Raw genomic sequence first — 20000 nt, forward strand, 5'->3', positions numbered from 1 at the left:
CTTATGAATTGGGGCAGAATAACGGGTGGAGTTAGGTGGAGTATTGGGCGGAGTCAGATGGAGTAATGGGCGGGGTCAGGGGCAGATTTATGGTTTGTATTTTTAAATAAAACCATTTAAAGAATCTTTGATATTCATGCTTTTTCTATCAATATACTAAGGAAAAAATCTGACAGATGTTTGTGTGTGTGTGTGTGTGTGTGTGTGTGTGTGTGTGTGTGTGTGTGTGTGTGTGTGTTACAAGGCAAAGCCGAAGCTGTTCGAGCCGCTGGACTATGAAAGCGTCCTGGTCCAAAGGAAGACTCAGATCCTCAACGATGTCCTCCGGGACATGCTGCAGTTCCCCATCGAGGATTTTCAGGTAGCGATTTATTACTGATTGCCAAAGTTTCAATTGTATCAATCTCATGAAAAGCATCAATCAGACTTCACTGGTAAGTTAGATGTTCCTGAATGAATCTCCTGGCTGATGAAGACAAATGTACAAATGCGTCAGCTATTGTAAGCATCTTTAATGAATTATAAGTAGTTGGACCATAATGTATGGGTTCATCTTCACAACCCGGAGCCAATGTATACAGAAGAACCGTGGCAGGTTCTCCAGAAAATCGAGGCAGAGGAACACAATAAGACATGGTGCAGGTGACCAACTGTGGAAAATGTATGAGGACATGCTGTGGAGAAACGTTCTCTGGATGAAGAGGAAGTGTGGTTTATTCAGCGCAGGCTGTTACAGAGACTCTGAGTAGACAAGAAAAGAAAGTGGGGATGTCAGACACCGACTCTGAGTAATGACATCATCTGAGTAGAGTAGAGAAATATGAATGGTAGACTGATGACTATTCTTCTGTCTGATGTGCCTGCATCTCTGTGTGTGTGTGTGTGTGTGTGTGTGTGTGTGTGTGTGTGTGTGTGAAGATGTGTAGTGTGAAGCGACAGGGCAGGACTCTGTACCCCACCATTCCTGAGGGAGCAGAGAAAAGTGCCAGCAGTCTGTTTGTCCAGGAGGTGAGAGAAGAATCAGACCTGAATCTAATCAGACTTTCCTCTCCACCTTTACCTCCTCTTTCTTCAACTTTTTTTACCTCCTCTTTCTTCTACTCCTCGTCTTTCTCCTTCTCTTCCTCCCCATTTTACCCATCTTTATATTTCTCCTTTTTCTCCCCAACCTTTTTTCTCCTCCTTCATCTTTTTCTGCTTCTGCTCCTCCTTCTCTTATTCCTACTCATCCTCATGGTGTTCACCTGCTTCTTTTCTTTTCCAAACAGTGCATTAAGACGTACAACTCAGACTGGCACGTGATCAACTACAAATATGAGGATTATTCTGGAGACTTCCGTCAGCTACCCAAGTAGGATCTATCTATCTATCTATCTATCTATCTATCTATCTATCTATCTATCTATCTATCTATCTATCTATCTATCTATCTATCTGTCTGTCTGTCTATCTGTCTATCTATCTATCTATCTGTCTGTCTGTCTATCTATCTATCTATCTATCTATCTATCTATCTATCTATCTATCTATCTATCTATCATCTATCTATCTATCTATATCTATCTATCTATCTATCTATCTATCTGTCTATCTATCTATCTATCTATCTATCTATCTATCTATCTATCTATCTATCTATCATCTATCTATCTATCTATCTATCTATCTATCTATCTATCTATCTATCTATCTATCTATCTATCTATCTATCTAAACTCTGTGTGCTTTCTGATCTAACAGCAAAGTTCCTCGGCCGGAGAAGTTGCCCTCTCATGTGTTTGAGATTGATGAGGATGCAGACAAGGATGAGGTACACACACACACACACACACACACACACACACACACACACACACACACACACATGGAGGCATGCAGATAAAGAAGAAAAAAAAAAAACCAGAGTGCTGACCGTGTGTGTGTGTGTGTGTGTGTGTGTGTGTGTGTGTGTGTGTGTGAAAATTCTCTAGCGACCATAGACCACCACTTCCTGTTTAATGTTTGCTTTCAGTAAAACAAAAGTCGAACAGGAAATAACAGCGCCGTGTTTGAGAAGCGAAGTTTCGTAATTAACTCGCGATCATCACTCCGTCGGCGGCCATTTTTTTTTACGCTGCGGAAAGATCCGTAAACATTTTCGAGACTCTTTTCATTAAAGCATTTATTCACTGATTATCATCTGTTTATGGCTGAAAGTGAGGACAGGAGCTCGTGTAATGGATGTTCCATGTTATTTAGTGCTGCTCCCTCCTCCTCCCTGTTTTTATCATCCCATCTTCTCCACTCCATCTCCTCATCCTTGTCCTCCTTCATCTTCTACTTTTCCTCCTTCTCATTCTCCTCATTGTCTTCCTTCTCTTCTTCCTACTTCCTCTTCAGTTTCACAGCAACTTTTAATGAGTAAAAAACAACCTGTGACTTTTTATCCATTTATAGTTACATTTCTTATTAGTTTATCAGATGTAGGACGTTTTGGAGACAAGGTGAGGGAGGTGAGATTGAGATGGTTTGGACATGTGCAGAGGAGGGACATGAGGTATATCAGTAGGAGAATGCTAAGGATGGAGACACCAGGAAGGAGGGAAAGAGAAAGAAGAAGGAGGAGGTTTATGGATGTGGTGAAGGAAGACATGCAGGTAGTTGGTTTGAAAGAGGCAGATGTAGAGGACAGGGGGGTCTGGAGACGGATGATCAGCTGTGGAGACCCCTAATGGGAGGAGGAGAAGAAGAAGAAAAAATCTTTCATGATACTTTGTTGTTTGGCACTGGAGACTCCTTCCATAAATGTGGAGTGTTGTTTCTTCTGCTGCTGCTGCTGCAAATGATGATGAAGATGAAGATGATGATTTTAATGACATCATTTTACATCCGAGATCGAGTCGTTACAACACAACTGACTTTTTGTCCTTTTCAGGATACGTCGTCTCTGTGCTCTCAGAGAGGCGGAGTGTCCAAACAAGGCTGGCTTCATAAGGGCAATATGAACAGTGCAATAAGTGTCACAATGAGGGTGAGTAATCACACACACACACACACACACACACACACACACACACACACACACACACACACACGTATACTGTATTTAAAAACAAACCCATCACTGGATTTGCTGCCTCTAGAATCTGAATTCTACATCGAAACACTTTTACTATAGGGGCAGAATCAGGGTGTCTGGGGGGCAGACACATGGCACCTATAGGGCATATCTTATTTTAATGTGTGGAGATTATAGGACCCCATCATGTTTTTATCACTGTAAGAACACCCTTATTCATGTTTTACCTACTCTATTGGCACCCTACGGGGCACTTTATTACATTGTATTTATTGTATGGGCACCCTTTGGGGCACTGCATCACATTTTATTGATTGTATTGGCACCCTTTGGGGTAGTTCATCACATTTTATTGACTGTATTGGCAACCTAGAGGGCACTTCACCACTCCACGCCAAATTTTATCTTTATTAAGTATTGTATATATTTGAGATTTACCCTAGAGGGCAGTGTATTTCTTTATTTATCACAGGTTTACCCTAGAGGGCACTGTATCTTGTTTTTTCTACTGTATTGGCACCATAGGTAGCACTGTATCACATTTTCTCTACTACGGCGACCCATGTGGGCATTTTTACTGTGATTCAGAGTATCCAGAGGATCCAGAGTAAAATTCTTCTCCTTGAGTCCCCCAGTGCATGACCCCGTTATGAAGCCAGGTCTATCATGACTTCCTGTTCTAAGTTCACTTTCCCACGCTCTCAAAACTGTATATTTAGACTTTTTGTGTCAACTTTTTTTCAACACACTGCAATCTCTTGTTGTTTGTGTCTTTTGTTTGTTCTGTTCTTCAGTCATTTAAGAGGCGATATTTCCAGCTGGCGCAGCAGGGGGACGGATCCTACAACCTGAACTTCTACAAGGACGAGAAGATCTCCAAAGAGCCCAAAGGGACCATCTTTCTTGATTCCTGCATGGGGGTGGTACAGGTACAAAGAGCATCATAGACACACTGTGTATGGATACGAAGAATTATTTTTTATTCAGAAAAAGTATGGTCAAAAGTATTGGCACCCCATAAAAGAATAGAGTTTGTGTGTCGATGCACTACAGTGGCTGAGCTGCACTACTGGAAGCTGTTTCACTGTTTAGTCACCATTTTGTCCTTTTTGGATTATAGCTTTGCCTTTTTTTGAAGGGAAATTTTGTTTGGCACATGGAAACAAAAGAAAACGCCACATGAATGTCGGAAACACTTAAGTTAAATAAATTATAATCATTTTCTTTGTAGTAACATGTTAAATAAATTGAATTGATTTATTGCTATTTTGCTGTGTATGTTGTTGAATGGCAACTGCGGCAGATTTGCCCAGTTTCACGCAGATTTTCACGTTTGCTCTTTGTTCTAACCGGCTGTCTTCGATGAAATTAAGTTAGTACCGTTAGTCTCTAAATATTTTGATCCCACCTCAATAAGTATGCGTATAAAATAATGGTAATAATAATAATAATAATAGTTTAAAATAAATCTATACTAATCCGAGATCAGAATCTAAAATTGTCCACTTTTTTCGTGTAAATGTTACCAGTTACCAGGTATTTACACTCGTTTCTCTTTTTTCATCTTTTATGTCCCAAGTGTTTTTGAATGATCTGTTACTATTGTATGTAATTCGCAGTTCCACTATTATCAGCGGTGCTGCTGTAGAGAATTAATCAACCTCCTGACCAATCAGGATCCAGAATTTACTGCACCATGAAATCAATATGATTTATAAATCTATAGCGGAATTTATGAAATTTCTGGTATTTTCTGGTATTTTCTGTTGTGTGTGTGTGTGTGTGTGTGTGTAGAACAGTAAAGTGCGGCGTTTTGCCTTCGAGCTGAAGATGCAGGATAAAAGCACGTACCTGCTGGCTGCAGACAGTGAAGCTGAGATGGACGAGTGGATCAACATCTTGAACAAAATCCTGCACAGCTGCTTCGAGCTGGCCATGCAGGAGCCACGTAACGGAGAGCTACACGACGGTGTGTGTGTGTGTGTGTGTGTGTGTGTGTGTGTGTGTGTGTGTGTTTATATATATGAACGTGTTGTGGCATGTCACGCTGTTTGTAATGTAGCATTGTATTGTTCATGGCGTAGCTTCCGTAGAGTTTTTATTGTGGAGCTACATTGTTCATGGTGTAGCTACAGTACAATTTACATTGTATTCATGGTGTAGCATCGTAGTGTTCCTGAGTTGAGTCACATTCTTGTTGTATTTTTGTATTTTGTAAATATGTGCGTTTTTCTTGCTGTGTTTCAGATGATGAGTCGGGGAAGCCAGAAATCTCATCAGAGAACTTTCAGGACAGTTTTCAGGTAGCTCTGTGTGTGTGTGTGTGTGTGTGTGTGTGTGTGTGTGTGTGTGTGTGTGTGTGTGTGTGTGTTTATAAATAAAATGGTTTGTAAACTCTTGCTGCAGATTTCTAGATTCACTGCAGGAACTTTATTAATTATTCATTTTCTTTTAGAACCTTCAGTCCTTCACCTTCTTCAATCATCAAGTCTTTTACTTTATATTCACTGTTACTTTTACACCGGACTAATGTTCTTTCTTTCTTTCTTTCTTTCTTTCTTTCTTTCTTTCTTTCTTTCTTTCTTTCTTTCTCCCTCCCTACTTTTCTTCTCCTTCCTTCCTTTCCTTTTTTTCCTTTCTTTAACAGAGTGCGCGAGACATCGAGTCCAAGATGCAAAACGAAACACGTCACAAACTTTTCACGCTGGATGCGGACACACAGGTGACCACAGAAGCAGTGACACTGGAGATTCTTCCTGATATCATAGTTACATATAAATATCAGATTGTGTGTGTGTGTGTGTGTGTGTGTGTGTGTTAGAGGTTGGATCTGTCAGGCATCGAGCCGGATGTGAAGCCGTTTGAGGAGAAGTTTGGGAAGAGGCTCCTGGTCAGCTGCAATGATCTGTCCTTTACCTTACAGAGCTGTGTGACGGAGAACGAGGACGGACCCACGACTAACGTACGTCTCGTCACGCCACGTTTGCTAATAACCAAATTGACTCTGGACAGCTGTAATTACACTTGCAGCCACTAGGATGCAGCGAACATGAAGGCGTGCGATTATTTGTGTCCTCGCAGGTGGAACCGTTCTTCATCACGCTCTCGCTGTTTGACGTCCAGAACAGCAGAAAGATCTCCGCCGACTTCCACGTGGACCTCAATCACCCGCTGGTGCGCGCCATGATCTCGCCACACGGCTCCGTGCCGAGCGCAAGCACGGAAGATTCGCATGCTGCACAAACAAACACACACACCATGCTGAATGGGCTTCCAGAGGGGGCGCTGCAGTACCTCACCCAGGTAAACACACGTTATTAATCTTCCACATAACACTCGTTTCTATCGATTAAATACAGTGTAATTACTGTGTGTGTGTGTGTGTGTGTGTGTGTGTGTGTGTGTGTGTGTCAGGGAGTCTTCTCTGTGACATGTCCACACCCAGACATCTTCCTGGTGGCACGGATAGAGAAGGTCCTCCAAGGAGGAATTACGCATTGTGCAGAGCCGTATATGAAGAGCTCAGACTCCGCTAAGGTACTGACAGTACACACACACCCACACACACACACACACACACACACACACACACACACACACACACACACACACACACATGAAATGAATAAATAGCATGTCGTGTTCCTCAGGCGGCTCAGAAGGTGCTGAAAAATGCCCGAGTGGCCTGCAGCAGGTTGGGGCAGTACAGGATGCCCTTCGCTTGGACCGCCAGGTGACACTTCTGCTTGAAAATGTGATTTGGTTTGGAATGAGAATGAAGATGGTGATGTTTTATTCTGTATCGTTCCCATCGTGTTGCAGACCCGTGTTTAAAGACGCCTCAGGGACTCTGGACAAAAGCACTCGGTTCTCCGCCCTCTACAGGCAGGAAAGCAGTAAACTATCAGATGAGGATCTTTTCAAACTGCTGGCTGATTTCAGGAAGTGAGTACAGTGTGTTCTCTCTCTGTGTGGAGTCGTGAAGATACACTGAAGATACACTGAAGATACACTGAGCTTCTGAAAAAACTCATTTTTATTTACACAGAGCCGAAAAGATGGCAAAGCTTCCTGTCATCCTGGGAAACCTGGACGTCAGTGTGGACAGCGTCGCTCCTGATCCGATCAGTAAGAGTTTCTATCTATCTATCTATCTATCTATCTATCTATCTATCTATCTATCTATCTATCTATCTATCTATCTATCTTTCTTTCTTTCTTTTTTTCTTTGTTGCTTTTCTTTCTTTCTTTCTTTCTTTCTTTCTTTCTTTCTTTCTTTCTTTGTGAGTACAGGTAGAATGTGTGTGTGTGTGTGTGTGTGTGTGTGTGTGTGTGTTTGGTTTAACTCTAAATCTTTCACTCTCTCTTTCTCTTTATCTATCCGTCACTCAGATTGTGTCACTTCCTCCTACATCCCTGTACGTCCCTACGAAGGATCTGAACATGGTCTGCTGGTAGAAGTTGAGGAGTTCGTTCCCTCCATCGCAAAGTGTTCGCAGCCTTTCACCACCTACAACAACCATCTTTACGTTTATCCCAAACACCTCAAATACGACAACCAGAAATCCTTCACAAAGGTAAAACACTCCTTTACTGTCTTTAAACACCAGACTGCATCCAGTCATTACTATACTGATTACACAGTCATCAGTTAGGACAGGGTTATAATCCTGAGGTAATCCCAGGTTCAGTTCATTCTTTTATTTTATTCTTGGATGGCGATTTCACTTAGGGATTATTATAATCATGTATTATTCAAAGGAACAGGTTTTATGATTATATTAGGTTTTACTTCAGAGGGAATGTTGCTTTCTGTATTAGCCTGGAAGACAATCAGAAGGTCAAGAGTTTAATCTCTGGTCAAGATTCTAATCCCTGTTTGAGATTTGAGTCCCAAGTCAAAGATTTAATCCCAGATCACTGTTTGAATGCCTGGTTATGCTTTCAATTCCTAGTCAAAGTTATAATCCCAGGTTAAGTCTTTAATTCCAAGTCACTGTTTAATCCCTGGTCAAGGTTCCAGGTTCTTGTCAGGACCTGGTCAAGATTTGAGTCCCTAGATTTTAATCCCTGGTCAGTGTTTTATTTTAGATCAAAGTTTCAATCCCTGGTTATGATTTTAATTCATGGCCAATGTTTTAATCCTAATTAAAAATGGTAACTCAAATCTTAAATTTCGACTGTAATTTGAGGTCCTGGTTTCAATCTCAGGTTCTAAAACTCAGAGATCATTAGTTAGATCACAGTTTCTTTAATGAAAGTTTCACAATTTTAATCTCAAATCAAGGTTTCAATCGTTTTTATTATTAAATCAAGGTTTGATTTCCAGCTAAAGGCTTTATTCTGAGGCTCAGATCTCATTCCCACATCATTGTTTGAATCATAGGTTGCAGCTCCAATCTTTTATTTATAAATGATATTAATGATTGATTATAAACTTCTTGTTCTGAAGTGCTGAAATAGGAGATGTAGCGAGCGCTAGTCAGAGCGATTAGCCAGGAGTGGAGCTTCTGCAGCATCGATTTGTTCCGACTCTGTGTGTTTCAGGCGAGGAACATTGCAGTGTGTGTGGAGTTCAGGGATTCTGATGAGGATGATGCAAAGCCACTTAAGGTGTGGCTCACATACACACACACACACACACACACACACACACACACACTCAAAGCACATTATTAATGTATTAATTTTAAATTATTGAGTAATACACATTGATTTATTGATCATTCATGTCACATACTGTATGCACAGTTTAAGCGGTAGGTTTTAGTGTGTGTGTTTGTGTGTGTGTGTGTGTGTGTGTGTGTGTGTGTGTTTGTGTGTGTGTGTGTGTAGTGTATCTACTCACGTCCCGGGGGTCCTCTCTTCAGCACACACGCCTATGCAGCAGTGTTGCATCACCAGCAGAACCCAGAGTTCTATGATGAGGTGAGGCATAAATGTTCTGATCTACAGATTTGGATGATTAAAGCTGCAGTATGTCATTTTGAAGCTTCATCCTAAACTCTTGAACTCTCATTAGAAACTAAATGTATAAAATAAGCTTATGTTTGGTGATGCTTATGCTCCATGAGTTCGCTTTCATGCACCAGAACTTCTTCCCCACTTTCCGCCCCAAAAGAAAGTTACATACTGCTGCTTTAATAACAGCAACACACTGATCTAATAATTCAGTATAACATTGTGTGGATTTTTCTAAAGAACATCATAAGATGATATCTTTCCTTTTACATTCCGTGTGTCAGATTAAGATCGAGCTTCCGACTCAGCTCCACGAGAAACATCACCTGCTCTTTACATTCTACCACATCAGCTGTGACAGCAGCAGCACAAAGAAGCGGGACGTGGTGGAGATGCCGGGTACAACACCACCATCACCACCATTATCACCACCAACAAGTCCACCTGTGCTTGATTAAAGATGTTCTGTATGTGTGTGTGGGTGACAGTGGGTTCTGCGTGGTTGCCTCTGCTGAAGGATGGACGAGTGATCGTGAGTGAGCAGCAGATCTCCGTGGCGTCTAATCTTCCTCCCGGATACCTGAGCAGCCACGAGGCTGTTAACAAGGTGATGATCTCTCCAACTTTGCTCCATCACACCACATGGAATTCTTTCCTGTTACAAATAGTTCTATTTTGTACAGAATCAGTGATTAGTCTCATTGTGGATTATTGATTGAGATTATTTTAGACGATGCTGTAACCGTTTGCTGTTTGTGCACCAGCACTCTGGTCCGGAGGTGAAGTGGGTAGATGGAGGACGTCCTCTCTTCCGAGTGTCCACACACCTCGTCTCCACCATCTACGCCCAGGTGAGTGAAGAAGGACATCGTTGTCATTAAAATCATTATTATTTATTGTTCAAATTGTTCTGGAGTTAAACTGGGAACAATTCATTAACTGTGTAAAATAGTTAATCAGCAGCATTAACATGTGTTCAGTAGGGTTTAGAGCTCTACAGCAGATGATCTTCCAATCGAACCCATGTAACACAGATCTTCATGGAGCTGGATTTGTGCTCAGGGGCATTTGTGGACAGGTTTAGGTCTCTAGTTTAAGTAAAGATTGTAATAATACTGTATCCAAAGACGTTCTATACAGTTGTGTACCTTCAGCTTTGTGGTAACTGTTTTGGGAAGAACCACACATGACTGGAAAACTAAAGTGTCAGTAATGCTAAAGTCGGGTTGCCAGATCTTTTCCCTTTCATCAGTTTTAAAACATTATTAAACCCCAATGGTTTGTAATCTTCAAAGGTTTGTCATCCATTTTGCAGTCTGAATTAATTATACACCCACTTTATCTTCATATCTGTCCCCATCCTTAGGATCAGCACCTTCACAACTTCTTCCATCACTGCCAGAAGATGGAGAATGGACCAATTCAAGCCACAGAAGGAGGCGATTTAGTCAAGTACCTCAAGGTGACAAATATGTACTTCTCGAAATTTTATTTACTGTGAAGTCATTAAAAATATTTCCTGAGAACATTTCTCCTCACGCTTCATCAGAGTCTCCACGCCATGGAGGGTCACGTGATGATTAAGTTCCTGCCAACCATCCTGAATCAGCTGGTGCGTGTCCTGACCACAACGAGTCAGGAGGATGTGGCGGTGAACACCACAAGGTTGGAGTAAAAGACATGAAGCATATTCAATCATCTCTGTCATCTTAAAGCTCCATCATGGAACATCGTCTTAAATACACTGTATATCAATGATTGATTAGATTGGTGCATCTCTGTGTCTACAGGGTGATAGTCCACATCGTAGCCCAGTGTCATGAAGAAGGTCTCGAACACTACCTCAGATCTTATGTGAAGGTAAACGTGTGTGTAAAATTTGTTCATTAGGATTTTTAAATCCCTCCAGATTAAATTGTATGTAATCCAATGTTGTGTTCATTGTGGGGTTTTTATCTCGTGCAGTATGTGTTTAAAACGGAAACATGCTCAACCATAAACGGGAAGACGGTGCACGAGGAACTGGCCCGAGCCATGACAGCCATCTTGAAGCCCTCAACTGATTTCCTCACCAGCAACAAACTCCTCAAGGTGCCTCAGATCACCTTTAACACAACTTCTAACCTCCCTCATAATCCTACCCATAACCCTAGCCTTACACTTAACCCCACCCCTAACCTTAACCCCACCTTAACCCTCCTCCCAACCCCACCCTCAACCCTACTCCTAACCCCGCCCAACCCTACTCCTAACCCCACCTCAACCCTACTCCTAAATCCCCCAACCCTACTCCTAACCCCACTCTCAACCACACTCCTAACCCCACCCCAATCCTACTCCTAACCCCAACCTACTCCTAACCCCGCCCAACCCTACTCCTAACCCCACCTCAACCCTACTCCTAAATCGCCACCCAACCCTACTCCTAATCCCCACCTCAACCTCACTCCTAACCCCACCCCAATCCTACTCCTAACCCCGACCCTACTCCTAACCCCACCTCAACCCTGCTCCTAACCCCACCCCAACCCTACTCCTAACCCCACCTCAACCCTTCTCCTAACCCCACCCCAACCCTACTCCTAACCCCACCCCTAACCTACTCCTAACCCCACCCTCAACCCTACTCCGAACCCCACCACCAACCCTACTCCTAACCCCAACCCTACTCTTAGCCCCACCCCCAACCCTACACTTAACCTAACACTTAAACCCCCAGTCAGATATTGATGTATTTGTGTACATGTGTGTGTGTGTTTCAGTACTCCTGGTACTTCTTTGAGGCCTTAGTGAAGTCCATGGCTCAGCATTTATTAGAAACCGGCAAAGTCAAAGTGAGTGGAATTGTTTCACAGCGTCTGATCGTTACTATTAATGCTGATGTTTAAAAATGTGGTGACTGATGATTTCAAGACTTTTTTAGTTGTCGAGGAACCAGCGCGTCACCGCTTCCTTCCATCACGCTGTGGAAACTCTGGTGAACATGATAATGCCTCACATCACTCAGAAGTACAAAGACAATCTGGACGCCGCCCGCAACGCTAACCACAGCCTGGCCGTCTTCATCAAGGTGCCGGAGACTGGAAGTTTTATTTCATTCAGAGAATTTGACTATTCAGTATAAAATATATAAAGCTTCTAAAATCCATTTCTGCCATAAATTTTATTTTACATATTTTTTTTACACAGCGCTGTTTCACATTTATGGATCGCGGCTTTGTCTTCAAGCAGATCAACAACTACGTCAACTGCTTTATGCCTGGAGACCCCAAGGTACAGAATTAACATCAAATACAGTCTCAATCAGGTGAGGAATAAAACACTGGGTTGTTGTGGTGTTAGAGGAAAATCACCAACAATGAGTTACTGTTACCATGACAATATTTTCCCCTCACATGAAGTAGCCTGAAAAAAGGACCTAGGACTGTCCCCAAAGTGCTGACACTGAAGACTCCTTCCATGAATCTTAAACACACTGTATCACTCAATACAGGTGTATCTACAAGATTCCAGATGAAATGATGAACACTGTGAATTTTCGTTTCTGTAATACGATCTTGTCTCCTGCAGACGCTGTATGAGTTCAAGTTTGCGTTCCTAAGGGTGGTGTGTAACCATGAGCACTTTGTCCCGCTTAACCTGCCCATGCCTTTTGGAAAAGGAAGGATCATGCGCTTTCAAGGTATACATGCTTTGGGTTTGAATGTTTGACTCAAATATTACTGGCTCTCACTGAAAGATCACAGACTCTCTCTTTTCTGACAGTAATCAGGTTTAGGAGGTGATATTAGATTAGGTTCACAGCCATTTGCTTTCTGTCTGCATTGATACGTTTCTCCCTCGTGTTGAGGGTAGAAACGAGAAGACGCTCTGGGTGAAATTTAGATGAATGTACAGTAGCTGATTTATTTCCTTTACTTTCCTTTAAAACACGTTTTCTGGTGAATTTAATGTAATCAAATGTTCTACTTCCACTTCAACTTGCAGACCTGCAGCTCGACTACTCTTTGACTGATGACTTCTGCAGGAATCACTTCCTGGTTGGTCTCCTGCTTCGGGAGGTCAGCGGAGCCATGCAGGAGTTACGAGAGATCCAGCAGACCGCTATAAGTGTTCTTAAAAGCCTGATGATCAAACACACGTTTGACGATCGATACACCACCAAGGTACCTCACTGACCTGACTAAAATGATGCAGAGGAGAATATGATACAGCTTGACTTTAGTGTGTGTGGGTGTGTTTCAGAGTCAGCAGGCTAGGCTAGCCACTCTCTACCTGCCCCTGTTTGGAATATTTCAGGAGAACGTTCGCAGGCTAAATGTCTGGGAGATGTGTACCGGTCAAGTGAGTTTTATTTAATATTATGATAATCCAGGAAACAATTCGGTTTCTGTTATCATTTACCTTCTGTTGGCTAAAGCGAGGAGTTAGAAAATGATCTTGCAGGACAATGGGATTGTTTAGATCATCACTGAGAGCAAACAGGATGGGTCAGATTATCTTTGGGAGCGAATGGGGTTGATTAGTTTATCATTAGGAATGAACAGGAAGGGTCAGATTATCATTGGGAATGAACAGGAATGGTCAGATTATGAACAGGAATGGTCAGGAATGGACAGATTATCACACTTTCCATGCACTTTTCTTTTAAATGCATTCCTAATTACAGAACATGAAGGAAGAGCCTCTGTCCCTCATCCCCACTGCTTCCTCATACAAACTAGACAACAGTCTCCATAAGGATGTTTTTGGGGTCATTTCAGGTACCGGTAAGTGTGTGTGTGTGTGTGTGTGTGTGTGTGTGTGTGTGTGTGTGTGTGTGTGTGTTATTAACACTTACATACATATACACTCTTTATATCATTTTTTTTTACAAAATCATTATCAGATATGAGATCTGTAACTCGTCATCTGTAACTCGTCTGTCGGTCACGTCGTTCCATCGAGATGTTGTGTCTCCACAGCCTCGCCCCACACCTCCACTCCGAACGTCAATGCTGTGCGTCATGCCGATTCCCGCGGCTCTCTGCTCAGCACTGACTCCGGAAACAGCCTCACTGAGAAGAACGGCGAGAAGAGCATCTCTGTGGATAAGGTAGAACATGTCAGAACTTTGTTCTTCCCCTATTTACAGCTGATTTACATTCCAGCCAAGATGTACTTTTTTTATTTTATTAATCACACCTAAACCTGCCCCCATGTAAACTCTGACCAATCAGCAGAGGGAGAGGTGCACTCGTAGACACACCCTCATGGTGCTCCCCCTCCCCTTGGAACCAGAAGACTCCGCCCATTGTAGTAGGGCAGCTAAGAGGTTCACGATGGACTTTTCTCTTCTGTCGACCTCCGGTGTCTCTGAGAGCGAGACAGAGATCACCACCGTACAAGTAGATCTTAATGAGTGTCCTCTTCCTGGGGAGTGAAGGCCTGTGTGTGTGTGTGTGTGTGTGTGTGTGTGTGTGTGTGTGTGTGTGTGTGTGTGTATGTGTTTTATGAGCACTTATTTGTTCTTTTTTGCAGTGGTTTTTATTTCCAATGAGATTTCAAGTGGTAACAAATAGTTTTTAATTTTGTGTGTGTGTGTGTGTGTGTGTGTGTGTGTGTGTGTGTGTGTGTGTGTGTGTGTGTGTGTTAATAGACCCAGTCTGCAGCTGCTGTGGTGAGCTCTGTTCTGCGCTCTGACAAACTGGACCGAGAGGAAATCAAGAATCTGCTTATGTGTTTTCTGCATGTACTGAAGAGCATGTCTGAGGGTCCGAAAACACACACACACACACACACATAGAGTACTGTACGTTCTAATAGAGTATGGCATTGTTTCCATAGCAACATAGAACTAATAGAATAGGTTTTAATACAGTGCATTACTATTTCTTTAGTAGCATCGTACTTATAGAGTACATTCTAATAGAATATGTTATCGTTTCCATAGTAACATAATACTAATAGAGTATGATCTGGTAGAGCACGTTATCGTTTCCATAGTAACACAAGCTTGTTCACGAGGACATGTAACATATAACTCATGATCGGATAAGGAAGCGTGTTCAAAGACGTTTATTTAAGGTTTATGGAAGGAGTCCAGTGTCAGCAGGCTATTTTTAAATTGCCGCATTTGAAGTTCTTCCTCATTTTCATTTTCCAGATGCGTTATTCACCTACTGGAACAAAGCATCTCCCTCTGAGCTCATGGACTTCTTCACGCTGATAGAGTAAGAACTTTAACGTTCAGAATCCGTAACTTTTTTCTAATTTGAGTTGCGAAAACTTTACCGTTGTTTTTCTCTTTTCTGTCACTCAGAGTGTGTCTCCGTCAGTTCCGATACATGGGGAAGAGGTTCATTACCAGGTACGATCGGAATGGTGTAGAAAATAGATCACACACAGGACACACCTGATGAACATTTGCATTGCTGAAAGAACACTGCCCTAAATGACCCTGTCCCAATTTGTGTGTGTGTGTGTGTGTGTTTTTGACTGAAATGCCTGCGAGTGTACAGTTAGTCAATGCTGCCTATAACCTCCTGGTGTCCCTGCACGGGGTAAGAGCTGAGTGCTGCTGAATGGCTGAATACAAACCAAACCGCACGCCATGTAACCCATTATTTACTAACAACCACTTTATTTACATCCTCACAAACGCTGTGTGTGTGTTTGTGTGTGTGTGTGTGTGTGTGTGTGTGTGTGTGTGTGTGTGTGTGTGTGTGTGTTTTGTCTCGTATGTGTTTGGTTTCTTATCATTTCACTGTTTAACCTTGATGTCCTTCATCCAGCTCCAACCAAGCTCAATGAAAGACTGAATACGCACGTGAAAGCAGTCCAGGGTTACAAATTATATCTAGGATTTTACGTGGCCATGTGTTTAGGTGTCTAAAAACATTTCCTAAATCTTGTGCATGCCTCAGTGTGCAGTGTGACTCTTCCAACCATACTGTACTTCTCCACTCATTTCTCCTCAGACGTGTGAAACCACAGCGACTGTGTGTTTGCTGTTGTGACTGATTGATGTTGAACATCATGAACTTTTCAACACTGGACTTTTCACTTTTTTTTTTATTATTTCCTAGGAACCAGGAAGGAGTGAGCTTTATGACTCCAGACAGGAGGTCACTGACTCTTCCTGTGTCTCGTAACAGAGCGGGGATCCTACACACACGCTTACACCAGCTGGGCAACGTGGAGAGCGCACACACCTTCAACCACAGTAAGATGCCTTTTTTAAAACATACATGTACACTACAGTATATGGACAGAAGGTTTGTGGACACCTGAGAATAAGATTGGAATGTGCTTCTTTTTGAACATCCCATTCCACATTTCTTGTTATAAGAAGCTCCACATCTCTTCTGGAAAGATGTTCCACTAGATTTTGTGGCGATTCATTCAGCCACGAGGGTGTAGTAAACCAGGTGAGGTGAGGTGAGGAGGCCTGGGGGGTGCAGTCAGCGTTCACATTCATTCATGTTCAGTTGGGTTGAGTGCCAGAGCCCCATAGAAGAAGATTTTACACCAAATTCAACCCATGTACAGTAGAGCTTCATGTCGCTGGCTTCAAGTGAAGGAAATTGCTACCACATCGAAAGGTGTCCAAAAAAATGGTGTGTCTCCAACTTGTGCCTCCAGCTCATATGGTGTCCCAATACTTTTGCCCATATTCTCTACCCAATACAGTGGAGTGTAAATCAGGTTTTCTGTCATTTCTGTTCCAGCATATGGACATGTGGATTCTGACGCGTGTCTGCTGGAGGCCAACATTTCCACTGAAGTGTGTCTGACCGTCCTGGACACTCTCAGCATCTTCATCATGAGCTTTAAGGTACAACAGCCTTAATTCTACACCACACTGATCTACAGCAGACCAAAAACAGGCATGTGCACTATATTGCCAAAAGTTTGCAGACACCTCGTCATAAATATGGTATCTTCTTTTTTTGAGCATCCACATTTAGTCCCAATTTTCTCTTAGAATTCCATCCACTCTTCTAGGAAGATGTTTTGGAGTTCGCTTGTGGACATTTGTGTTCATCAGTAAAGTCAGGTACTGATGTAGGTGAGAAGGTGAGGAGGTCTGGGGTGCAGTCAACATTTACATTCATCCCAAAAGGTGTTCAATAGGGTTGAGATCAGAGCTCTACAGCAGGCCACTCAAGGTCTTCATCTTCAAACCATGTACACCAGATCTTCATGGAGCTCACTTTGTGCACAGGAGCATTCCTATGCTGGAACAGATTTGGGTTTCCAAAGACGTCATATACAATTGTGTGCCTTCAGCTTTGTGTTGACAGTTTGGAGAAGGTCAGGTGTCCCAATACTTTTGGCAATAAAGCGTTGCTGATATTGAGGTCCAGACTCCTGCTCTCATAAGATAACTATGGAAAAATCCATAATTCTAACTGAAGCACCCAGCACTTGGTGAGAAATTCCCAGCTGGAGATGAATGGAAAGACAACCGTTTCAGAAGAAAGAATCGTTCATTAAAAAATCAGAGCATCTGTTCTCAGATTTCGAAAATGAACGTGGAATCGTTCAGATGTTTGGAGATAAAAGAGAAGACAAAACAAGAGTTCAGAGGTAAAAACGCAAAAGTCTAACTGGAGCAACACCGTGACGCCACTCTCCCATTGCCAGGCGACACTTCCACGTTGGTTTACAAAAAGGTTTTAATTGCTAACATCCAAATACAATAGAAATAACACTACTGCCACCTAGTGGTGCAACCAGGCAACTACTTTATATTTGCATTAAAAAAAACAAATTGTGTTATATTCATTTAAACGTCAAATATGTTTTGCAGCTCGAGGCAAATGTTTTTATGGTGGGAGAAAAAGTCAAAAAGTTTGCGGACCCCTGATCTAAAAGATTTGGTTTTACTGACATTTGTCACTGTTTCCCTCTGTTTCTGTAGACGCAGCTGTGTGCTGATTTGGGACACAACCCTCTAATGAAGAAGGTGTTCCAGGTTCACCTGTGCTTCCTGCAGATCCCTCAGTCCGAGCTTGCTCTGAAGCACGTCTTCACCTCGCTGCGTGCCTTCATACACAAGGTGCCAATCATATAGGTTCTAATCATAAAGTCCTCAAGCGACCCTGGATCTTGTTTCCTGTCTCACCCTCACTCGTTCCCCGTTTTCCTCTCCATTTCTCCCACACAGTTCCCGAGTACGTTCTTCGACGGCAGGGCTGACCTTTGCTCATGGCTCTGCTACGAGATCCTGAAGTGCTGTAACTCCAAACTGAGCTCGATCCGGAGCGATGCGGCTCACCTGCTGTACTTTCTCATGAAGAGCAACTTCGATTACACGGACAGGAAGTCCTTCGTCCGAACTCACCTACAGGCAAGAGATGGGAATGCAGGGGCACATGGACCTCGAGAAGACTTTCTTAAAATGAAAAATCACGAAATGAATTGGAATAAAAGTAGAATAAGCCATGCCCACAGGAGAAACGTTCATGAAGAGTTTTTATACAACTGGAATTATAATCTCAGAGATAATACACATAATATTCTAATATATATGCACTCCTCGCCACACGGGGCGCCACAACGATTTATTTATGTATGTATTTATCCTCATTTGCAATTCTATAATAACCTTCACTCCTCTGGGAAGATGTTCCACTAGATTTAGTGGAGATTCATTCAGCCACAAGGGTGTTAGTGACGTCAGGTAGTGATGTAGGTGAGAAAGTGAGGAGGTCTGGGGTGCAGTCAGCGCTCACAATGATCCCAAAGGTCTTCTAGAGATCTAAAGCACGAGATCTTCCACCATATCTGCAGTATTTCATGCCTACATGCTACATTGCTAAACGGTAGCTTCAACCTGTGATGGGATTCTTAAAGCTGTCATAACATTTCACGTCATCTCACGTGGTTCTTGTACCTGAGTCACTTCTCATAGACTTCGAATAACTGAGAGAATGAACAGGAAGGAGAAGTTTTGACCCTCTACCATCATGATCTAAGAGAAAACAGTGGTCTCTTAACTATAGAAAAATCAAGAGTCCAATAAGCAAAGCCTTGTTTGTCACCCCTCTGGTAGTGTAGTGGTTAGTGATGCGGCCTCTGCTCTCTGACTCACCCGGTTCAATTCCTACCCCTTAGCTTTCCTTTAAATTGTTTAAAAAGTTTATTTATTGTTTATAAAAGAACCAAAAAAGGTCCTGAAAATCAAGTTCTTGCAGGAGATCCTGTGGCTCAATTGGAAGAGCTTTGCCTCTGGGTTGAGAGGTTGCTGGTTCAAACCCCAGCCAGGGCTCAAAGTTAAGAGTGTGGAAGGTTCCAGTGTGTGAGGAAGGTGTCAGAAATGGCTGCGTGGAAGGTCAGATGTGGACGGTTTCAGAGGGCGTATCCTGAACCAGGGGGGGCAATATTCAGGCGTCTGCCCCCCTGGCATCTGAGAAGCTGAAAACAGGGGGTTATGAAGCAAAAACATGCAAAAAAGTTTCAACATAGGCTCCAGACAAAAAATTTTACTTTTCCTCCTTCTCACCTCCCCCTAAATGCAAAACAATCACTTTATTAATTTTTCTGAGGCTGTAACCAAGCAGGTCACCACAGCCTTTGTTCACAGTCACCCACAACATTGCTCACCACACACTAACTTCCACAGAGGAGGGAACAAGCCAGATTTGAACCAGCAGCCTCTGAGCTCAGAGGCAAGGCTTTTACCACAAAGCCATCAAGTCCCACAACTCACCTTCTTTTTTTGGGGGGTTTATCCTTCGTTTCATGCTTCAAAGCAAGAAATTCAGACCAAAAAGAAACACAGAAAGCAGGATTCAAACCCTGAACCCCACAAACAGTGAAATACCAGTCTTAACCCACTGAACCATCTGGAAAGACAGGCTGTGCTAATTGTTAGAGCAGGTCTATCTTTTCTTTTCAAACCATAAACACCAGAATATAATGCTAAAGACAGACTTAGGAAGCAAAACCATATCGTGACTAGCAGGGACAATGCAGGTTTTAAACCCTAATTCAC

The 20000-nt window shown here is 42.6% G+C and overlaps 1 protein-coding gene across 9 annotated transcripts in view; it reads left to right on the plus strand.

Moving 5' to 3' along the window:
• dock9b (dedicator of cytokinesis 9b) overlaps positions 1-20000 on the plus strand; it is a 51723-nt gene that overhangs the window by 17946 nt on the left and 13777 nt on the right. For 7 of the 9 annotated variants that reach the window (XM_046845406.1, XM_046845425.1, XM_046845404.1 and 4 more), the window contains exons 2-41: positions 245-361; positions 919-1008; positions 1269-1351; positions 1741-1810; positions 2915-3010; positions 3853-3987; positions 4853-5027; positions 5306-5361; positions 5706-5780; positions 5880-6020; positions 6140-6361; positions 6473-6595; positions 6709-6791; positions 6881-7003; positions 7107-7186; positions 7451-7635; positions 8606-8671; positions 8894-8986; positions 9304-9418; positions 9508-9626; positions 9784-9870; positions 10386-10481; positions 10569-10684; positions 10810-10879; positions 10985-11110; positions 11782-11853; positions 11943-12089; positions 12209-12292; positions 12590-12701; positions 13007-13185; positions 13265-13363; positions 13689-13788; positions 13984-14114; positions 14658-14772; positions 15165-15231; positions 15321-15368; positions 16087-16223; positions 16729-16835; positions 17925-18062; positions 18171-18353. In XM_046845406.1, the coding sequence (XP_046701362.1) occupies positions 245-361; positions 919-1008; positions 1269-1351; positions 1741-1810; positions 2915-3010; positions 3853-3987; positions 4853-5027; positions 5306-5361; positions 5706-5780; positions 5880-6020; positions 6140-6361; positions 6473-6595; positions 6709-6791; positions 6881-7003; positions 7107-7186; positions 7451-7635; positions 8606-8671; positions 8894-8986; positions 9304-9418; positions 9508-9626; positions 9784-9870; positions 10386-10481; positions 10569-10684; positions 10810-10879; positions 10985-11110; positions 11782-11853; positions 11943-12089; positions 12209-12292; positions 12590-12701; positions 13007-13185; positions 13265-13363; positions 13689-13788; positions 13984-14114; positions 14658-14772; positions 15165-15231; positions 15321-15368; positions 16087-16223; positions 16729-16835; positions 17925-18062; positions 18171-18353 (4461 nt within the window). The remainder of the gene's footprint in view (positions 1-244; positions 362-918; positions 1009-1268; positions 1352-1740; positions 1811-2914; positions 3011-3852; positions 3988-4852; positions 5028-5305; positions 5362-5705; positions 5781-5879; positions 6021-6139; positions 6362-6472; positions 6596-6708; positions 6792-6880; positions 7004-7106; positions 7187-7450; positions 7636-8605; positions 8672-8893; positions 8987-9303; positions 9419-9507; positions 9627-9783; positions 9871-10385; positions 10482-10568; positions 10685-10809; positions 10880-10984; positions 11111-11781; positions 11854-11942; positions 12090-12208; positions 12293-12589; positions 12702-13006; positions 13186-13264; positions 13364-13688; positions 13789-13983; positions 14115-14657; positions 14773-15164; positions 15232-15320; positions 15369-16086; positions 16224-16728; positions 16836-17924; positions 18063-18170; positions 18354-20000) is intronic. The other 2 variants (XM_046845431.1, XM_046845408.1) reach the window with 1 other exon arrangement.

This window comes from Silurus meridionalis, chromosome 1 (assembly GCF_014805685.1).
Source record: "Silurus meridionalis isolate SWU-2019-XX chromosome 1, ASM1480568v1, whole genome shotgun sequence".
In the NCBI taxonomy this organism is placed as follows: domain Eukaryota; kingdom Metazoa; phylum Chordata; class Actinopteri; order Siluriformes; family Siluridae; genus Silurus; species Silurus meridionalis.